The sequence below is a fragment of the Equus asinus genome, chromosome 2, assembly GCF_041296235.1.
Source record: "Equus asinus isolate D_3611 breed Donkey chromosome 2, EquAss-T2T_v2, whole genome shotgun sequence".
Taxonomy (NCBI): Eukaryota; Metazoa; Chordata; class Mammalia; order Perissodactyla; family Equidae; genus Equus; species Equus asinus.
This window is the reverse complement of record NC_091791.1, coordinates 161905081-161926527: the sequence shown is the minus strand read 5'-3', so window position 1 is coordinate 161926527 and position 21447 is coordinate 161905081. Positions and strand designations below refer to the sequence as shown.

Genomic DNA, 21447 nt, shown 5'->3' with positions numbered 1-21447 from the left:
ATGGCTGAAATCATATCCATTCATAAGAAATCAAAGCCAAAAGTGTTTAAAGATGACCTTACGTGTTATGAAGTTGAACACTCCAAGCAGGAAAAAATAGGAAATACGCATGTAATACTAGAAGAAAGCAGAAGGAAAATAGGTCCAGAGAAGTAATTAATTTAGTAACAGTAATTTTGTGAATGATAATGCCATTTGGGAATCAGCTGATTCCTCTAAGTAGAAGTCAGATATGCATGAGATGAAGATTATTTGGCTGTTTGAGATGTTAATATGATAATTGTTTTCATGGACTGGAGGCTTTCTTTCATGGACACTAATACTTGTCTAGGCAATTCCTATCCATTTGCATTGCCTTTTAGGTAAGATGAAAACTGATCCTGGTGTGTGGAGGATGTAAGGAATCACTCCATAGTGTCAGAGTTTGTGTTCCTGGGACTCCCAAGTTCATGAGAGATGCAGTTTCTCCTTTTTGTTCTACTTTGCAAGCACAATGGGAAACCTTGTCATTGTGGTCACTGTAACCCTGGATGCTCATCTGCACTCCCCGTTGTATTTCCTCCCGGCCAAGCTGTCAGTCGTTGATATGTTATTTTGCTCAGTCACAGACCCTAAAATGATTTGCGATGTTTTCAAGAAGGAAAAAGCCATCTCCTTTTATGGCTATATTACCTGGATCTTCTTTGGTTGTGCTGTTGGGGGCACTGAGATGGTGCTGCTCATAGCCATGGCCTTTGACAGACATGTGGCCATATGTAAGCCTTTCCACTACCAGACCATCATGAGTCCAAGAATGTGTCTATGCTTTTTAGTCACTTCCTGGATCATTGGCCTTATCCATTCATTGGTTCAATTAGTTTTTGTGGTAGATTTGCCTTTTTGTGGCCCTAATGTGACAGTTTTTACTACGACTTTCCCCAGCTCCTCAGACTTGCTTGAACAAACAGCCAAGAACTAGAGTGCATGGTCACTGGCAATAGTGGGCTTATTTCTGTGGGCTCCTTTGTCTTTCTGGTCGTTTCCTACATCTTCATTCTGTTCACTGTTTGGAAACATTCTTCTGGTGGTTCATCCAAGGCCCTATCCACTTTGTCAGCTCATACCATGGTGGTGGTTTTGTTCTTTGGGACAGTCATGTTTTTCTACACATGTCATTCTCCAATAACACCTGGATAAATATGTTGCTATTTGTGATGTTTGGGATTTGGGGGGAGTTTTTCTTTTTTTGCTTTTTTGATGACGAAGATTGGCCCTGAGCTAACATCTGTTGCCAATATTCCTCTTTTTTTTTTCTTCCCAGACCCCCAGTGCATAGTTGTATACCCCAGTTGTAAGTCCTTCTAGTTCTTCTAAGTGGGATGAGGCCACATCATGGTTTGATGAGCGGTGTCCAGGTCCACACACAGAATTGGAACCAGCAAACCCCATCCCCAAAGCAGAGTCCATGAACTTAACCACTGTGCCACTAGGTGGGCTCTATTTTTGATGTACTTATCACTCTTTTTCTGGATCCGGTCATCGATATATTCAGCAACAAACAGATGAAAGTGGCAATGGGCAGATTGTGTGGTCATCTTGTGCATTACAAGAAGATTTGGTAAACAGATCGCTGTGAAGACATGGAACTATAGATTCTCCCTTATGCTAGCTGCAGAAAAGACATGCATTTTCAGAGAAATACTCAAGATTAGGCAGTGTTATATGCCTAGGAATCTACTCTTTATTAATTTATCATGTCTATTTCACCATTAAATTAAAAGTGATGTCATCCTTTAATACTTTGTACATCAAAGTGTTTAAAACCAAATCAATATGTTCTTTGTGACCTGCACAGTCTAGGAGATGGCCATGTAATTGAACAACTCATAATATTTTATCTTTTTCCTATGTTAGATTATTCTATTGATAGACAAACTACGTACCTGTATTATCTTTCATCTACTTATTACCTAACTATCTTGATTTTAATTCTCTTTGTTCCAACTCTGTTTGCTTCTTATTTCCCCAGTTTCTACATGTTTTGCCTCCTTGGTAGGCTCTTCTATCTGGCAATCTGGGAAATTGTTAATCCTATGTTAGAATTTTAGCATTTAAAGCTAGGATGGATTATGTACACCACTTGTTTTAGTCACTCAGTTGCACATGCTAAAACCCAGGGATTGAGGGGTGACTGTAATTTGCCCAAGGGCACGCAACGAGAAATCACCAGAGAAAGCCAGGCATCAGAAACCATGCCTCTGATTTCCAGGTGAGTGCCCTTTCACTTTCAAATCAGGTTTGTATTTAAATTTCTGCTCATATTCTACTCTGTTAGATCTTCCCTGTAGGTTTGTTTCAAGAGAGAGCTTTGCACTTCTTATTCGTATTCCTTCTTCCTAGTAAATTGTCATTAGCATTTAGCACTTCTTTATCATTTCTAAATTCTTTCCTAATTTCTACTTCTACTACACATTTCTTTTTTATATTTTGATTTATTTTATTGGGGTTACTCTATAACATTATATAAGTTTCAGTTAAACATCATTATGTTTCAACATAAGTATAGACGACATCATGTTCACCACTAAAAATCTAGTTGCCGTCTGTTGTCATACACATGTACCCTTTTACCACTTTTGCACCCCTCCCTCCCCCTTCCACTCTGGTAACCACCAATCTGTTCTCCATATTGATGTGTGTGTTTGTTTATATTTCACATATGAGTGAAATCACGTGGTGATCGTCTTTCTCCCTCTGACTTATTTCGCTTAGCATAATACCCTCAATTTCCATCCATGTTGTCACAAATGACCGGATTTCATCATTTCTTATGGGTGAGTAGTATTCCTGTATATACACCACATCTTCTTTATCCATTCATCCATTGCTGGACACTTAGGTTGCTTCCAAGTCTTGGCTGCTATGAATATTGCTGCAATGAACATAGGGGTACACATATTTTTTTGAATTAGTGTTTTCATGTTCTTTGGTTAAATACCCAGAGGTGGAATAGCTGGATCAAATGGAATTTCTATTTTTAATTTTTTGAGAAATCTCCAAACTGTTTTCCATAGTGACTGTACCAGTTTACATTCCTACCAGCAGTGTTCAAGAGTTCTTCTTTCTCCACATCCTCTCCAACACTGTTTTTTCTTGTCTTTTTAATAACAGCCATTCTGATGGGTGTGAGGTGATATCTCATTGTAGTTTTGATTTGCATTTCCCTAATAATTAGTGATGTTGAACATTTTTTCATGTGCCTGTTGGCCACCTGTTCTTCTTTGGCAAAACATCTGTTCATATCCTCTGCTCTTTTTTTGATTGAGTTTTTTTGTTGTTGTTGAGTTGTGTGAGTTCTTTATATATTTGGTATATTAACCCCTTATCAGACATATGATCTGAAAACATTTTCTCCCAGTTGGTGGGTTGACTTTTTGTTCTGTTCGTAGTTTCCTTTGCTTTGCAGAAGATTTTTAGTTTGATGTAGTCCCATTTGTTTATTTTTACTTTTGTTTCCCTTGTCTGAGGAGACATGATATTCAAAGAGATCCTGCTAAGACCAATGTCAAAGAGCATACTGCCTATATTTTCTTCTAGAATTTTTATAGTTTCAGGCCTTACATCCAATTCTTTAATCCTCTTGAGTTAATCTTTGTGTATGGTGTTGGATAATGGTCTAGTTTCATTCTTTTGTACATGGTTTTCCAGTTTTCCCAATACCATTTATTGAAGTTTCCATTCTTTATTGTATGTTCTTGATTCCTTTGCCAAAAATTAGCTGTCCATAGATAAGTGGTTTTATTTCTTGGGTCTCAGTTATGTTCCATTGATCTGTGTGTCTGTTTTTCTGTCAGTGCCATGCTGTTTTACTACTATCGCTTTGTAGTATATTTTGAAATCGGAGAGTGTGGTACCTCCAGCTTTGTTCTATTTTCTCAGAAATGCTTTGGCTATTTGAAGTCTTTTGTTGTTCCATATAAATTTTAGGATTTTTTTGCTCTATTTCCATGGAAAATGTCATTAGAATTCTCATTGAGGTTGCAGTGAATCTGTAGATTACTTTAGATAATATGGACATATGTCTATGTTAATTCTTCCAGTCAATGAGCATGGAATATCTTTCCATTTCTTTGTATCTTATTCAATTTCTTTCAACACCATCTCAGAGCTTTCAATGTACAAGTCTTCCCCTCCACCCCTTGGTTAAATTTATTCTTAGGCATTTTATTCTTTTTATTGCTACTGTAAGTAGGATTATAGTCTTGATGTCTCTTTCTGCTAGTTGTTAGTGTACAGAAATGCAACTGATTTTTGTATGTTGATTTTGTTTCTTGCAACTTTATTCATTAATTATTTCACAGGCGCTTCCACCACAACATGACTTGTGAAGGTCTGCAGGCGCTGCTGCTATGGGTATGAGGGCTGGAGTTGTGAGTGCCTCTGCTGCTGGGAGCACCTGGGTTGTGGGCTCTGCTGCCGCTGTTGCCATGCTCTCCATGCACTCGGGTGCTGCTGCCAGGTGCACCAGCTGGGCTACTGCTCCCAGGTTATTTGGAGTTGCTGGCAACACCACAGTGTGGGGCACTGGGTTCACAGGTTTCACTGCCTCTGCTGATCCCTGGTTCGTAGGCAGCCCACGCTGCTGGCAGGGCCAGTGTGGGACTGCTGCCACTGGGAGCTGGGTAGCAGGCAACTCTACAGCTCCTGAAGCCCCAGTCACAGGTGCTACCTGCCACTGCTTGAGGAGGGGGAGGGACTGAGCTGTGAGTGCTGCTCCTGCAGCCTCTAGTCTCAGGCATCAGTACACTTTTTGGAAACTCAGAGCATGAGCATCACCATTGCTGGGGGGTATCCACATCTACATTAGAAGTTGGAATTTGAGGAAAAGTGAGTTTAAAGGAGAAGGAGCTAAAATATGGAACCTAATAGAACAACACTGAGTGTTCTTCAGTTACCCTGGAATGAGTAATGGAAAAAAACAGTTAGAGGTCAAAAATAAATTTTCCCTAGATGTACTAAAGAGAAGCGAAGTACACAACCAAATATCAGAGAATATACAAACTCACAGTTTGATGCCTGGAACTCACACATCAGAGTTAAATCCACTTGAGGCATAGACAGGATCCAATTTTCCACCCTGAGCAATAGCCGTAGGTAGGATTCTAGATGGAGACCTCAGGATATGATGCTTATTCACCTAGAAGTCATCAAATACCTGCAATCCGTCTCCTAGTTGATTAGGTTCTGAAACCACCTTCTCTTATAGATTAGTTCTACTCAAAAGAGAAAGTTTTTAAATTGTTTTTCTCAAACACATTAATTTTAACCATTTGTTTTAACTAATTAAATATCTTTGATATAAATGAAAAAGCCTAGAGGCCAGCCCATGGTGTAATGGTTAGGTTTGCATGTTCCGCTTGGGTGCCCAGGGTTTGTGGATTTGGATCCAGGCTCAGACCTACACATGGTTCATCAAGCCATGCTGCAGTGGCATCCCACATACAAAAAAAATAAAGGAAGATTGGCACAGATGTTAGCTCAGGGACAATCTTCCTCACAAAAAAAGAAAGAAAGAAAAAGTCTAACTCTGTGCCTTTTATTGTAATTAATCCTTTTTCTTAATCAATCTTCCAGAAACAGATTCTTAGACATTTAATGCTTTACAGATGAAGGAAATATTGGTAGTTGGGGTTCCAAGTAGCAGAATTATCAAGCTGCAGGGGGACTACAGACAGCTCCTAGGGTTGAAAATCGAAACGTTTATATAAATTTCCTTTTCAATCTAAAAATATTGAGAGCTTAGAGCCTTCCTGGCTAAAATATCCTACATTTTATCTTGCAGCTTTGTCATAAAATCCTTCTTCATACCTGAGTAAAAGTCTGCCTCCCCTAATTTAAGACCATTTCTTTACTTTTTTTAACTGCATGCAATATAAATAATTTTCAGTGTCCCTTTCAATTAACTTTATTTGTACATAAACTCAACAAACTAAGTCACTCCTTAGCTTTCTGCTTCTGAGACTCAAAAACTAAATCCCTTTTATACTTCCTCTTAGGATCTCTTTCTCATCTACCCCTCCAACCAAAAAATCACATTTGTCAATTTTCTCTAAACCTTCTGCATTTTACCTAAAGTTTAGAGATAAAATTATCGCAAGGTATTCTAAAATTTTAAAGCACATAAGAGAGCAGGAGAATTACTTTGATCTCCTAATCATTTTCATTTTGTTTGTAAATTTTCCACATCCTATTTTAAGATGACATTTACATTGGAAATAATTTATTCAGCTTTGGGTCTTTGGGTGTCTCTCTATTCGCATATCTGTAAGACTATTTTCCATCTTGAAAATTTCACAAGTACCTAATAAATGCCTGCCTTTTCGCAAAGGATAATCAGTTTACACTTCATCTCTTTTGACAAGCTAATGGAGAGTTCAATAACCCTTGCTTTCTTTGTTTCATATGTTATCAATTTTTCTTACCTGTTTATTAAATTGCAGAGGATGAGAGTTATTCATATAATCATCACCGGCAACAGAGTGCTGAATTCCAAACATTATAAAGCCATTGGACTTTTTCTAATGTCTTTCACTGTGTGATCCCAGTTAAAAGTCAAGGTCTGTTAACCTTCTCCAACATGTCAATACCCTTTCCACAATTGTTCTCCACTACTAGTTAACTTGTCTGACACTAACTACTCTCATTATTGTTAAGTTTATTGCCGTTCTTTCATTTTACCTATATAAAGAAAAGGGCATTTTCACAGAGTCTGAGATATTCCTGTGTTCTATAACACAAAATGCCATAACATCTTGCCATATATAGAAAGGAAGCTAATTAACAGCCTAGAGGACAGTGATCAAGTGATACTGCAAACACAGGCCTGTAGAAGGAACTCGTGCATCAAGGGACTTTACCCTTAGGGACTATTTAGTTTAACCAAAAAAACTACAGGTCCTAGAAACTCATAATAAGACACTAGAGAAGCAGAGGAAACAACATATATTTATCAACATGGAAGGATAAAACATACTGTACTCAACATTTTCTTACCTTGATTTCTAACTAGCAAATATTTCAACATATGGCTTATGGGCTTCCATTTTTACTCTTGCTCTAGTTGCTACAAACATCACAGGGAAACACATCTTCATAAGTTGGTTCAGTGTCATGAGGAGCCCAAAGTGGTCAGAAGCCAGTCTCAGCTGTGTTCCCTTTAGAAACATTCTTCCTTGGGGCACTAGGACCTCTGAGCCTACTAAATCAAAGTTCATATGAAAATGAAACATCAATCTTTCTAGGAAGCGTAAATCTTCCTAGTAAATGATTTGGTCTTATTGTTAAGGTGCCCTTTTCCACCTTGGCTTTATACATTCTGAGTATAGGACAGAGGGCAATATATATTGACCACTGGTTTAAGATAGGTACTGCATCAAATAGACAACATCCTAAACTTGCAAGATGTTCACCTCCCAGTTGGGACAAAAGCCAAGCATTCAGTAGGTCATTCCAGTACTCTACCAGTGAGTTGTTTCTGGGTTATGGAACATAAGTAAGTCTAGTGAATTCTATGGGTGTAAGCCTGTTGTCACACTTCATTTTCTAAAAAATTGTATCCAGAGCTGATGTTGAATGGAACACCATAGGAATAGATAAGGCAGGAAAGGACTCTGTAAGTCCATGAATTGTAGTGGTAGTAGAAGAACCATGGGTGGAAAAGAAAAATCAGTACCCAAGATAAATTCATATTGCTGTGAAGACAAATCTCTAATACTTCCAGAAAAGGTTGGCAGTGAGTCCTCTGAGCGTATGGTGAGGTATGCTACCATAGAAGGCGTTGAGGCTTTCCTTTTGAGATAACAGGTTGGGCACTCAATCATGGTGGTAGCTTGATTGCCCTTAGTGAGAGGGCATTCGTGTTGTTGAGTCTATGCAGAGACTTCAAATATGCTGCCATGACCACTGTTTAGTACCAATTAAGAATGAATTTGAGGAAGATGGGCATGGATGTTATCTCAGGGCCAGTCTTCCTCAGCAAAAAGAGGAGGACTGGCAGCAGTTAGCTCAAGGCTAATCTTCCTTAAAAAAAAAAAAAAAAAGAATAAATTAGGTACTTAATTAACACATGGTACCAATGAAGCAGTACTAGAAGAGCTGGGAGAAGAGACTGATTTACATCACAGAGGCAAGTCATCTTGTTCCTTCTCCAGGGAATAATCTCTAATAGGCTTTTCCACGGGGATTCTCTCTGCCCTGTCTGAAAAGTCCATGCATATACCTCTCTCTAGACTGCATTACAAGAAATTTATACTTTTGTTCCTTCTTAGACCTTAAACAAACAAACAAACAAACCATTAGGCCTGCCCACAACTCAGTAAATTCTGTACCACAGGCCATCTTTCCTTCCAAGGGAAGTGTCAACTAAAGATATTCCCTGAGGTTCTTCCCATTAGAAGTGTTTTCCTTCATCACAATCCTTGGGGCAATTTCTGAGTAGGATTTGATACAGCGGCCATCATTTCTAGGTAGTGCCAGTATAACATGTACATCCATTCATAAACAAAGCTCATGTTTTCTCTTCTATTGTTAATTGATTATAGAGAATACTCCATGTGGGAAGAGAGCGATATGGTGAAAAAACAGGAGACTGTGGGAGTCTGACCATCCTGCTCATACAGGCTACTTTTTCCTTCCAGACTATCTACAGAGCCTTTTTTGGCACTAGAACTACCTCAAAACTGGGAGTCTTATAAACTTCCCAATGAATAGGTTGGAGCAACACAGTCAAGTATGGCATATGTTACCTCTAAAACACAAAGAAATTCAGCAAGGATTGATCCCCTTTCCCTGGTGGGTATTGCAGTGTGTAGCAACTTAAGCAGAAATATCATGACATGTTCCAGAATACATAGATATGTTGCTGATGTGGAAGGTCGCTGAAATTTTGATTTTACTGACACACATGTGTCTTACTACTTCTAGTTCACAAGGTCTAATTAGCATGATGCCATTAGAGTAATGTGCAAATATATTATTCCATACGATACAAAAACCTTCAAGCACCCTCTCTGACAATAAAGTGAGAAGGATCTGGGAAATTGTGTCAAAAGTCAGGTTCCCAGAGAAGCAGAGTCTGAGATGAAGATCAGCACATGGGAAGTTTGTTTGGCAGCACCACCAGGATCAATTCTATTTGGACATAGGAAATTAAGCCAGATGTGGCATAGGCAGAAGTTTGACAACAGTACAGTTACAACAAGGCCTCAGTCAATCTTTCAAGGAGCTCTGAACCTGGCATGACCTTTCAGAATTGTCCTAAGTGGACTGTTAGTCATTGGAGGCAAACTAACAACGAAAGGAGGCAGGCCTTCAGTATTTCGACTCTCTTTAGCCTGAGACATCCCAAAGAGAGAAGAATGATGAGATACGTCAGACAACAAAACTCCCAACAGCTGGAGAAATACATTTTTCTGCCCAAAAGAGATGATTTGAATGGCAGACCATAGCACACATGACATCCACCCCTAATACTTGCATATTCTTGATTTATTTGAGTTCTAGGAGCAGCTCCTTCAGGACTTTGGTGAACCTCTTATTCTGTTGGCATTTTATAAGAGGAAAGTTAATGGGATGAATTACACAACCTGCTCCTGAAGTGGGTAGTGAGACCACAACTTGTACTCATATCCCTCTTCTACTATATAGTCCAGATTCCTTAGTTGGCAACTCTTCTGGCCTAGATGGCTCAGCTGATAAGGTGACCTAAGCCCTGATGCACAACCCAAGCACATGTTTATTATGCACTTCTTAAGCCATGGCTGCCTCATTTGTCCATTTACCATCAAAATTGTTTGAGAGTTTTAGAAGTCATCTATATGGATCAACTGGCACCAAACTATATCCTCCCTACTCTCACTGTGTAACAGTAGACTTACTTCTTCTTAATGATCAATTATCCCTGCCAGGATAGTGAATCCTTTTCTTTTCTGTTTGTTCTTTCTGCAAGAAGCCTGAATTTGCTGGGCCATGGCCATAGACCAAAATATAATGCAACTTGTACTATGTCCCTGATGGAAATGTTTCCTTTTTTTATTGAAACCAGGACTTCTAAACCCATAGTGCCCAGAGTTCCAAGGATGAGAAGCTCAAATTTCCCAACCATATCCTGGTCCTTGGCCCATGTATGCCACTTAACGGAGACACAGCACCAAATATATAGAACACTATACACACACACACACACACACATACATATATATAAAATAAGTCTATATATAATAAGTCCATATACAATAAGTCTAGAACATAAATATAGTGTTCTAGAGAATGCCACTGCATTCTCAAAATATAATCTCCAAGCTAGTGGTTCAGCTGCAAATGCAGCAAGCCATTTCATTGCTCTTTTATGCTGGCAGATTCTGGGTGGTGCTCTATGATAGAGACGGTAGGTCCAATGGTCATGTGCCAACTCCCACACCTTCTTTTCTTTAATGTAGATCCTGGATATTCTATGATGTTTATGGGATGCCATGTCTATATGTGAATTGCTCTGTAATTCTAGGAAAATGGTTGCTCTAAAACTGTAGCAATCTGCATTGTGATTATCCCATTGATGCTTCCTACGAACTTTACATCTTATCTCTTCTCACCAACAATTTTTCTAATTCCGTTGTAGACCAGGTAGTATTGCCTGAGCAGTAGGGTCCTTTGCACAGAGCCTGGATCTGCTGTAGAAGAACCTTTTCCAGATCTGGGCTCCACTCAAAGCTAACAGACATTCATGTCATCTGGTATGTGGGTTGGGGAGGTATTCCTGGATATAAACTGTGTTTCCCCCAGAAAAGGAAGAAGCCATGCTGTTTTCCATAGTGGCTGCAGCATGTTAGATTTCCATCAACAGTGTGCAAGGATTCCAATTTCTCCACGTCTTCACTAACAATTATTATCTTTTGGGTTTTTTGCTAATAGCTTTCCCAAAAGGTATGGAGCGATGTTTCATCTTGGTTTTGACTTGCATTTCCCTGATAATTAGTGATATTGATCATCTTTTCATATACCTGTTGGCCATTTGTATGTCTTCTTTGGAGAAATTTCTATTCAAGTCCTTTGCCCATTTTTGCTTTTTTTCTTTTGAGTTGTTTGAGTTCCTTATTTATTTTGGATATTAATCCCTTATTAGATATATGGTTTATAAATATTTGCTCCAATTCTATAGATTGGCTTTTGACTCTGTGATTGTTTTTTGCTGTGCAGAAGTTTGTTTAGTTTGATTTAGTCCCACTTTTCGAATTTTGCGTGTGTTGCCTGTGCTTTTGGTATCATATGAGAGAAATCAATGCCAAATCCAATAACATAAAGCCTTTCTCCTATATGTATTTTATGAGCTTTACTTCTCCAGTTCGTACTTTTTAGTCTTCAATCCACTTTAAGTTGATTTTTATCTGTGGTGTAAGATAAGGATCCAAATTCATTCTTTTGCTTGTGGATATCCAGTTTTCCCAGCACCATTTGTTGAAGAGACTATCCTTTCCCCATTATGTATTCTTGGCACCCTTGTCAAAGATTAGTTAACTGTGTATATGTGGGTTTATTACTGGCTCTATTGTCTGTTCCATCGGTCTACATGTCTGTCTTTATGCCAGTACTACACTGTTTTAACTACTGCATATTTGTAAAATATTTTATCAGGAAATATGAAGCCTTCAGCTTTGTTCTTCTTTCTCAATATTACTTTGGTTATCAGGGTCATTTGCAGTTTCATACGAACTTTAGGATTTTTTTTGTAGTTCTCTAAAAAATGCCATTGAAATTTCGGTTGTGATTGCATTGACTCTGTGGATCACATTGGGTAATATGGACAATATAACAATACAAAGTCTTTCAATCCATTATAATGGTATGTCTTTCCATTTATTTGTGTCTGCATTAATTTCTTTCATCAGTAATTTGTAATTTTTAGTGTACAAATCTTTTACCTCCTTGGTTAAACTTATCCCTAAGTATTTTATTCATTTTGATGCTATTATAACTGTGACTGTTTTCTTAATTTCCGTATCAAATAGTTCACAGCTAGTGTATAGAAACACATTAGAATTACCATATGATCCAGTAAACCCACTTCATAGTATATATTCAAAAGAATTGTAATCAGGATCTCGAAGAGATATATGCACCCCCATGTTCTTTGCAGCATTATTCCCAATAGTCAAGATATGGGAATAACCTAAACATCCATCAACAGATGAATGGATGAAGAAAATATGGTGTGTATATATACATATACAGTGGAATATTATTCAGTCTTTAAAAAAAAGGAAATCGTATCATATGTGACAATATGGATGAACCTTGTGTACATTATGCTAAGTAAAATAAGCCAGTTACATAAAGATGAATACTGCATAATTCTTCTTATATGAGGATCTAAAATAGTCAAATTGGTAGAAACAAAGAGTAGAATGGTGGTTTCTGGAGGCTTGGGATTAGAAGAGAATGGGAACTTATTAGTCAAAGGGTACAAAGTCTTGGGTCTACAATATGATAAGTTCTAGAGATCAGAGCCTATAGTTAACAATACTATATTGTATACTTAAAAATTTGATAAGAAGGTAGATCTTTTGTTAAGTGTTCTTATCACAAAAAGTAACAATAATAAAAATAAAGAGGGAGGGAGGAGCCTTTTGGAAGTTATGGATACCTTTATAGCATAGACTGTGGTGACAGTTTCATAAGTGTACACCTAACTCCTAACTCATCAAGTTGTATATATTAAGAATGTTTAGCTTTTTATATGTCAATAAAGTGGTTTAACTATATATGATTTTTAAGTATACAAGTAAAATACAATTTTAAGTATACAAGTAAACCCTCTAGAAATGATGAGTTAAGGTATCTATGACTTTTGTCTTTAACTCTCTTATGGAAGTGGAGTCTACAGAATGATATTATGATTCAGTTTTAGTGGATGAGGAGATAAGGAAACAGATCAATTTTGGGGGTCATTTAGATAAAAATTTGTTATGTTCTACTTCCTAAACCTAGTCTGGAGTTACTAACAAATGATGAGTTTAACTTGGAATTACTCAGAAATAATAAAATTTGCAGAGAAGTATTAGAATCTGACCATCCTAGAAGTTTCTCCACTAGTTTGTTCTTCCTGAGATGAGTAGAAAGAGCTCAGGACACTATTCAGAATAGCGGAAAGATGTAAGAATGGGCACTGGAAATGTATGCTCCCAAAATGATTATTTTTACTGCTATCGACACAGCGAGCCTTGTAGAAGGCTGTTGTTGCTAGAACCTGAATGAAACTTTGCTAGTGACTGTAAAACATTTTCCTTTGGAGTTAAGGAAACCAAGGTACAGAGAGGATAAATAGATTCCCTGAAGCTAAGGAAGAAGTTGGTGGCAAATCCAGAAATAATATGCTTGACCTTTGGCTTCCAGGCAATCCAGGTTATTTCCACTACACCATGCTTCTTTTGCTGTGATGGTCCAGTCTTTGCGCAGGAAATCATAATATACCAAAGCTACTATCCTAAACATTATCCAAAATTCTTCAGATTTTGCTCCCACTAAACACAAATCTTCTGCTCCTGCTTAGTTCTTTGCCTGGAGACCAACACTCAAGCCATCTGTGCAAATGTCACTAGATAACTTCTCCAATGTGGAATGTGAAGTCATGATTTGACTCCACTCATCCTACTGTCTTCTATATTTTAGTTGTCAGTTTATCTGATTCAATGTCCCTATTGAATAATAGAATTGATTCATTTCTGGTTTGATTAGAATCTTCTCTCCCTGCTCTGTTTCTCCATCAAAGACAGTTTCAATCCATCTAACCTACCTGGACCAATATGCAAATCATGATGGAATCATATGACCACAGAATTCAGAGCTCTTACTTTTAGAATATTATTATCATCTGTCATAAAAAAAAAAAAAAGCACATAGAAAACCTGCATAGTGGAAAAGGCAGCGATCAGCAGTACTGAAATATTGTATGCACAGTTTCGCTTTTAGTATACACTGCTAAATAGTCCCGTATGGAAGTCTCATGATCAGACTGTTTATTTGAAAGAATGCATTCCGATATTTACTCAGGGTAAATTACATTACTAAATGGACACAGCTCATTGATGCCTTCTTTCCTGCCAGACTCATGACCATAAGGAGAGGTACTACCACAATATAGGAGCACTGTGTATATCATTCTAGGACTCATAACCCTTATGAACCCAGAAACGCCTCATCAACATCTTAGCCAATAAACCTACGCCCTAACTGCCACATCACTTGGACCTTTTTTCCAGGTTCCAAGAATGGATCTCTCACTATGCCAAAGAGTTGAGGAATTTTCCAACCCAAGTCTTTAAAACAATGCATTTTCCATTCAGCATATGGACTTTTCAGCCAAGAGACTGCTTTTAATTTGGATTTCCCTGATTAATAGTGAAACTGAGCATTACTCATAGTGACTGCTTATTTTAATCTTCTTAAACGTCTTCTATATTTTAAAAGTCTCAAAAATGTCTAATGAATATTTCCTCATTTAGCTCTCAACTCTCTAGGCTCTTAGATCAGTGGGAGAGCATTTTTGGAAATAAGAGGTAATCTAATATTTTTCCCCCCGGATTTGACTCTTAAAATTCTAAGTGATCACTGTGCTTTAGCCCAATTATGGCACAGGTCAAAATAATGGAATTGGTGAAATAACAGGTATGAAGAGTACTTACAGGGGGATTCATTCAGAATTAGAAACTGATTCCATCCAGACTTGATTGAAACAAGCTTATCTTCTCGCCTATTCTCTCATTAATGAGTTAAATAAATACTTCATATGTGGTCACATATGAGTCATGTTTTTCACTTTTTAAAATTATTCTTTGACCATTTTGGAGACCCATCAAGATATCCAAGTGGACTCACCTTCAGGAGCCTATAAACCATATTTTCTAAGCAATGCACTTCGTGATGCATTTAAACTCAGGCATGTCTCTTCTTGGTTCCCATAGTGAATTCCAAGCAGCAGTAAAATTTTACTTTCACTGACACTCTGATCTCTGTTTTGCTTTGCACTTTGGTGGGGTTTTTTATTTCTTGGTTTGTGTTTCTGGTTCTGGCGAGGTTTGGTTCCAATCCTGGTTTGCTGATAGGTGATACCTCATTGGTGGCAACAGAGATTGTGAATTTGGTTTCATGATCTGATCATTTGGTAATTTCTGTTGAGATGGTGAGGATCTGTCTTGGGCTGAGTTGTATCCCCCCAAAATTCGTATGTTGAAGTGCTCACCACCTGTACTTTAGAATGTGAACTTATTTGGAAGTAAGATCATTGCAGATGTCATGAGGTAAACTAAGATAAGGTCATTAGGGTGAGCCCTAATCCAATATGACTGGTGTCTAATTAAAAAGGGGGAAATTTGAGCACGGAGACAGACACACATACAGGGAAGACAATGTGAAGAGACTCAGAGAGAAGACAGCCTTCTACAAGTCAAAGAAAGACATCTGGAACTGACTTTTCCCTCACAGCCCTCAGAAGGAACCAATCCTGACAACACCTTGATTTTGAATTTCTAGGCTCCAGAACTGAGGTAATATTTCCTGTTGTTTAAGCCACTCAGCATTCGATACTTCATTACAGCAGCCCTAGCAAACTCGTACCAGATCTAGTCTCTATCAGATGAGGAATTATGGAGAATTTGGTTTGTTAGTTAGGTTTTTTTTTTAATCTCTTTTTCAGTTTTTGTAAGAATATGTCTGGTTTCCACTGGAAGTAGAAAAGTTCTTTGAGATCCAGTGTCCGTATGTGTCTCCACTTTTGATGTCTTGATAAACCTGACTCTACTTTTGATCTATAGATGAGGTTGCAAAACCAAACCCCACAGCTTTATGTGTGGTTGTATTTGTCTAATTGAGAAACCTTTTACTCTCATTGTGTGAATGTGAAATATTTTCCTTCAAAGAGATATTAATAACTTTCATTCAAAGCCTCTAAAAATAAAGAGGACCTGTAAGAATTGTTTTATAGAGATTAAGTGCTGACATGAATCTGATACACCCTAAACTCAAAAAAAAATTTGAAAACTGAGCTTCTACTATTTTAAAAGTGCTAGATTTTTCAGAAAAAAAATTTTCATAGAATTTTTATATGAGAATCCAAATTCACATAATCAAAATAAATTCTTGGATAATTCAGACCGATTTGATAACATTTGTTATAAAACAGCTGTAAGTTTTCTCCCTGACCTTACCAGAATAAAACAAGCATTTAAAATAAGAAAACATGTAAAATTATGTGTTCAATCAATTTGAGTTATACTTCTGACAGTTCTGCAGTGCATCTAGTTAAACATAATGTCTGATATTCTAAGCAATTTTAAGACCTTGGTTTAGGGGCCGGCTCCACGGCCGAGTGGTTAAGTTCGCGCGCTCCACTGCGGCAGCCCGTGGTTCAGATCCTGGGCGCAGACATGGCACCGCTCCTCAGGCCACGTTGAGGCGGCGTCCCACATCCCACAACTAGAAGGACATGCAACTAAGATATACAACTGCGTACAGGGGGGGTTGGGGAAATAAAGCAGGAAGAAAAAAAAAAAAAAGGTTGGCAACAGTTGTTAGCCCAGGTGCCAATCCTTAAAAAAAAAAAAAAAAAAAAAAAAGACCTTGGTTTAGTGTTAAGCACAGCAATTAGTAGATATTCTTTGGATGCTTTTAAAATAAGATTGAATATTGAAACACTGGGGACCGTGTGTGTGCACATGTCTGTGTCTGTGACTTTACTTATATCTATAATGTAACTGTATCTTTTGATCAAACTAGTGAATGCATTTATTTTTGCTACTTTAAGGGTAACATTCACCACCTGAAGAAGTCATAAGTAGTGGCTGTTGGGGTTATATTTAGGGTGCTCATGAGCTCTGCTGGTTTACTAAAATGATTGTATATGACAAACAATTCTCAATTACCTTCATGAACTCTCAGTGAAATAGGAATTAGTTATGTTGGACAAAAGTTATAATTAATATGGGTGACTGAGGCTATACTAGAAGTAACATGACCAAAAAAATATTTCTGACTATGCAAGTAATAGGATCTGATTTTGTTTATCAAAGAAAAAAGGGTACATGTATCTTAAAATAAAATGTTATTCCAGAATATGAAAGAGGATAATAAAAAACAAAGCTGAATGGATATAGAAAGCTGTAGATGGTTTTCAGGAAGCGTATTCTATTTGCTTTGATGATATATATAACTTCAAATAATGAGTCTGAAAAGAAACAACAACATATGTTAAAATTTTGGCCAAGTTTGCACAGCTGAGTTTGATAGGCTTATTTAAATAAACTTAGAAATGCTTTACTATCAAATATGATATTAAATCAAGACTAGAATTTAGTTTTCTCTGTTAGAATGACATAAATTTATCTTGGTGTGTTCATTCTGTTCTTAACTAGAAGCAGTACATGCAATTCTCTAGCTTCTGTGTAATTTTCTTAGTAAACAGAGATTCTGTAGCCCACAAATTGGATTGTAAACAGATATTCTTAATAGAAGAGAAGCGAAAAGGAAAGAAAAATATTTTCAAAAAAAAATAATATTGTTACATGAAACTTTGATTCAGTCATTTATGGGGATGGCAGGGTAAATACAGCAAAGCATCTTGTATTCCTTTCTGTGGTCACTGTCAAAAAGTGTGAAAAACCACCTCTCTAAGTGACACTACCCTTGCCATTTAGCTATTCTCCTGTCACTCACACTCCACAGCTAAGCTCCTGTGTCCAAAACAAGTTCTTCAAGACATGAAACCTGTGGAGGAGGCAATTTATAATAATTATAATAGATCAATTTAAAAGGGACATTAGTAATGTATGGTGATGGATGTTAGTTAGACTTATTGTGGTGATCATTTTGCAATATATCCAAATATTGCATCATCATGTTGTACACCTGAACCTAACATAATGTTATATAACATATACAAAAAATAAAATTTTAAAAAGAGAAAAAAAAATAAATGATTAAAAGGGATGACAGTCAGGGAAGTTAGGAGACAGAACAGCAAGTGAAGGGAAGTGGGAAAAGAAGGAAGAATGATGGGACAGAAGAGGATAAGGATGGAAGTCTGAACAAGAGAGAAAGGAGGAGGACAGCTCCCTAGCCTAGAGAACATAAGCGGCTTAGGAAAGCAAAGGAGAAGAAAAAGGGGAAAGACAGTTTAATAGATTTGTGTAGCATAATGGTAATCAGGGAGAAAACTCTTGTAGTTTTCCCAGTTCTTTGTGTTCCAAGAAGAGTTCACATGGATTCTACCCAGGGATGTGCACCCATTGGGCTCCAGTATGTGTGTTCTCAAAGATTCTGTGTGTATGTTCTCAAAGATTCTGCCCTAGTTACATAGTCCTGGCAGAGACCCAAAGGAGCGGTAGAATGTGAGCAAGCCGCAACATGCAATCTGAACACTCAGTTCAATCCTCCCTTAGCAAATCCCCACTGAGTGTGGGAACCCATGTCTGTGAGACAGATGCCTGTTAAAAAGTGAAAGAGAGTTCTCCCTGTTCTGAAGGCCTTACAAAAGCCTGCCGTCTTTTGTATTTCTAATAATTACATCATATACATATTATTTCATAGGAATTGAGGCTCAAGATTATTAAAATCTTTGATTAGAAATACTGCATATGTAACTCCATCTCTCTTTTCAGAAGCGAATGTCCCTCCTTCCTGAGAGAAAGACAAAATAGACTCAATATTAGTGTGTAAATCAAATCAAGGTGGGACAAAGAAGTTTCTAAATGAGTTTGACTATCAATAATGAACATCAATAACCAATAAGGACTCTTCACAATATAGGCATCACTTAAGATATCTTCCTGTAAATCACTAACTGTCTGCATACTCTCCTCATTGCCACCTTCATTTCTTGATTCCTGAATGTGTAAATGAGAGGATTCAGGAAAGGAGTGAGGACTGCATAAAAGATGGCCAGAAACTTATCCAGATGTACAGAGGGAGATGGCCAGGTATAGACAAGTATCAAAGGACCAAAGAACAGCACTACCACAGTGATGTGAGCTGACAGTGTGGACAGAGCCTTGGAAGAACCAGCTGAATAGCGTTTCTGAACAGTGAGAATGATAATGATGTAGGAAATGATCAGTATGAAGAAGGAGCCAACAGAGATGAACCCACTGTTGGCTGTGACCATGAACTCCAGTCGGGCAGTGTCTATGCAAGCAAGTTTGATGAATTGAGGAAGATCACAGAAAAAGCTGTCCAACACATTAGGACCACAGAAGGGTAAGTTTACCACAAAAGCCAATTGAACCATGGAGTGGATAAAGCCAGTCATCCAGGCAGCCACTAAAAAGATGATGCACATTCTTGGGCTCATGATGGTCAAATAGTGGAGAGGCTTACATATGGCAACATATCTGTCAAAGGCCATGGATATGAGCAGCACCATCTCCACACCACCAACAAAATGGATGAAGAACATTTGAGTGATGCAGCCGCTAAAGGAAATGACTTTACTCTTTCTGAAAAGGTTATACATCATCTTGGGACAACTGACAGAAGAAACTCCCAGGTCAATGAAGGAGAGGTTGGCCAAGAGAAAGTACATAGGGGAGTGTAAGTGAGGGTCAGAGGTCACAGTGAGCATAATGAGGGAGTTTCCTGTCATGCTTGCCACATAAAAGGTGGAGGAGAACACAAGGAGGAGAAGTTGGATCTCCCAGGAATTGGTGAGTCCCAGGAACACAAACTCTGACACTACAGAGCGATTCACTCCATCCATTGGCTTTGTTGGCGTTGCTACCTGAAAGAGGATAATAGGAGAAAATGTAAATTAAGATAATTATGTTAATAAATTAGAATAAGAAAGGTCAAAGTTATGAAAGCCCATTTCTACTTTAACATTAAAACTGACAATATATTCATGACCTCTGAAATGGAATCAAAAAGAAATTGGTGGCTGTCACGTGGAGCTGTTCTCTCCCACCAAGTGGTCCCTACATTTAATACTCTCTTCTTCCTCCCAGAGTTGGTGGTCTGATACTACTCATGAGAAACACGGTAGTCAACATGAGTAACAGAATTTAACCCCAAACCTTTTCATTTTTGATTCAAAGCTAATAGAATCTGGCCCCAGCCTCATAGAATTAATCACTATTAAATCCCTTCCAAGCCTATAAACCTTCATCATAGAGACAGATGCTTGTTCTCTTCCTTCCCAGGCCCATCTCTAGTAACATATTCATCTTAAATATTTCTTAAATGTTTACCACATCTATGAAGTCTTAGTTTATTAACACTCTCATTTATTACTACCAGTATAACCCTCAAACTTTCTCTGCATTTAATATCCTTTTGCTTCCTCCTAGGGTAGATGCTATGATGCTCTTCAGGAGATACAAGACTGGTCAAGATGAGTAATAGGAATTCAACCCCAAATTCTTTTGATTTTTGGTTCAATATTAATATAGCCTGGATCCAGTCACACAAAATTCTTCACCACTCCTTGACTATTCCATCCACTTCCAAGACCAGAAGCTTTATTCTGGCAAATAGGCCCTTCCTCCTGACTCTCCACCTCTGGAGATTTATCATCAAGTTTTATCAAATTTTAACCGTATCTGTGAGGTCTTGATTTACATTACTAGCATTTATTTTAAAATCTCTTGTATTTTAGTAAACAGTACATTTCTAACTCACCAAGTAGACTGTAAGCTTCTTGAAGGCAGAGATTATGACCTTCATATCTGGACTCCCTGAAGCAATAAAAAAGTGGTCCACACAGAGCTTCAGGTCCATGAATTGCCTGTTACCACTTTGCATCACATTAAGTGCAGAAATGGAGAGTGTTTAGAAACTTCTCTAGTAATTTTACATCACCACAAAACCCAAGTGTATGAGTTTGTATTTACTAAATTATCAGTCCATGAAGGATTGGGGAAAAAATGGTTCTTGACCAAAGAAAATTTGAGAAGCACTATGCTAGAGTACTTAACACATGCTCTGAAGAGCATAATACTATGAAAGACATCACGGTGTAGTGAAAAGTATTTTCTTCAAATCTCTGAGTAAAGACTCATCACATTATCTTGTAATTTTAGTTTTATTTGGATACAGTTCAGCTACTGACAAGTTGATATTGATCAAGTTACTTAAATTAGTGAACTTCAGTTTATCTATGAAATTGTAATTAATAATACTAACTTCTCAGAGTTAGTCCAAGGGATAAAATAATTAAAGTTTTGTAATTGTGTATTCATTGTATAAGTATTAATATTAAATATTCAATAAATATTAATTTTACTTCCCTTCTTTTCACTTGTCCATAATAGTGGTCAATACATGAGATAAATGAATGAATGAGAATATAAAATGGTAGCAACCAGCAGATAGCATTAAATTTATGTCTAAAAGATATTTCAATAATATGATTATCTCCTTGTACATAATAAT

The 21447-nt window shown here is 37.5% G+C and overlaps 1 protein-coding gene and 1 pseudogene across 1 annotated transcript; one reads left to right on the top strand and one right to left on the bottom strand.

The window, feature by feature from the left end:
* On the top strand, positions 1 to 4398 carry LOC106835185 (olfactory receptor 4F15-like; annotated as a pseudogene).
* Positions 4399 to 18742: 14344 nt separating this feature from the next.
* Positions 18743 to 19785, bottom strand: LOC106835205 (olfactory receptor 4F3/4F16/4F29-like). Its single transcript, XM_014847378.3, has one exon. The coding sequence runs from the start codon at positions 19775 to 19777 to the stop codon at positions 18839 to 18841; it is 939 nt and encodes a 312-aa protein (XP_014702864.3). The 5' UTR covers positions 19778 to 19785; the 3' UTR covers positions 18743 to 18838.
* Between the last annotated feature and the right edge of the window lie 1662 nt (positions 19786 to 21447).

Bases quoted from the DNA above. Each gene is read 5' to 3' on its own strand.
- LOC106835205 (XM_014847378.3), bottom strand. From the start codon at position 19,777: ATGGATGGAGTGAATCGCTCTGTAGTGTCAGAGTTTGTGTTCCTGGGA.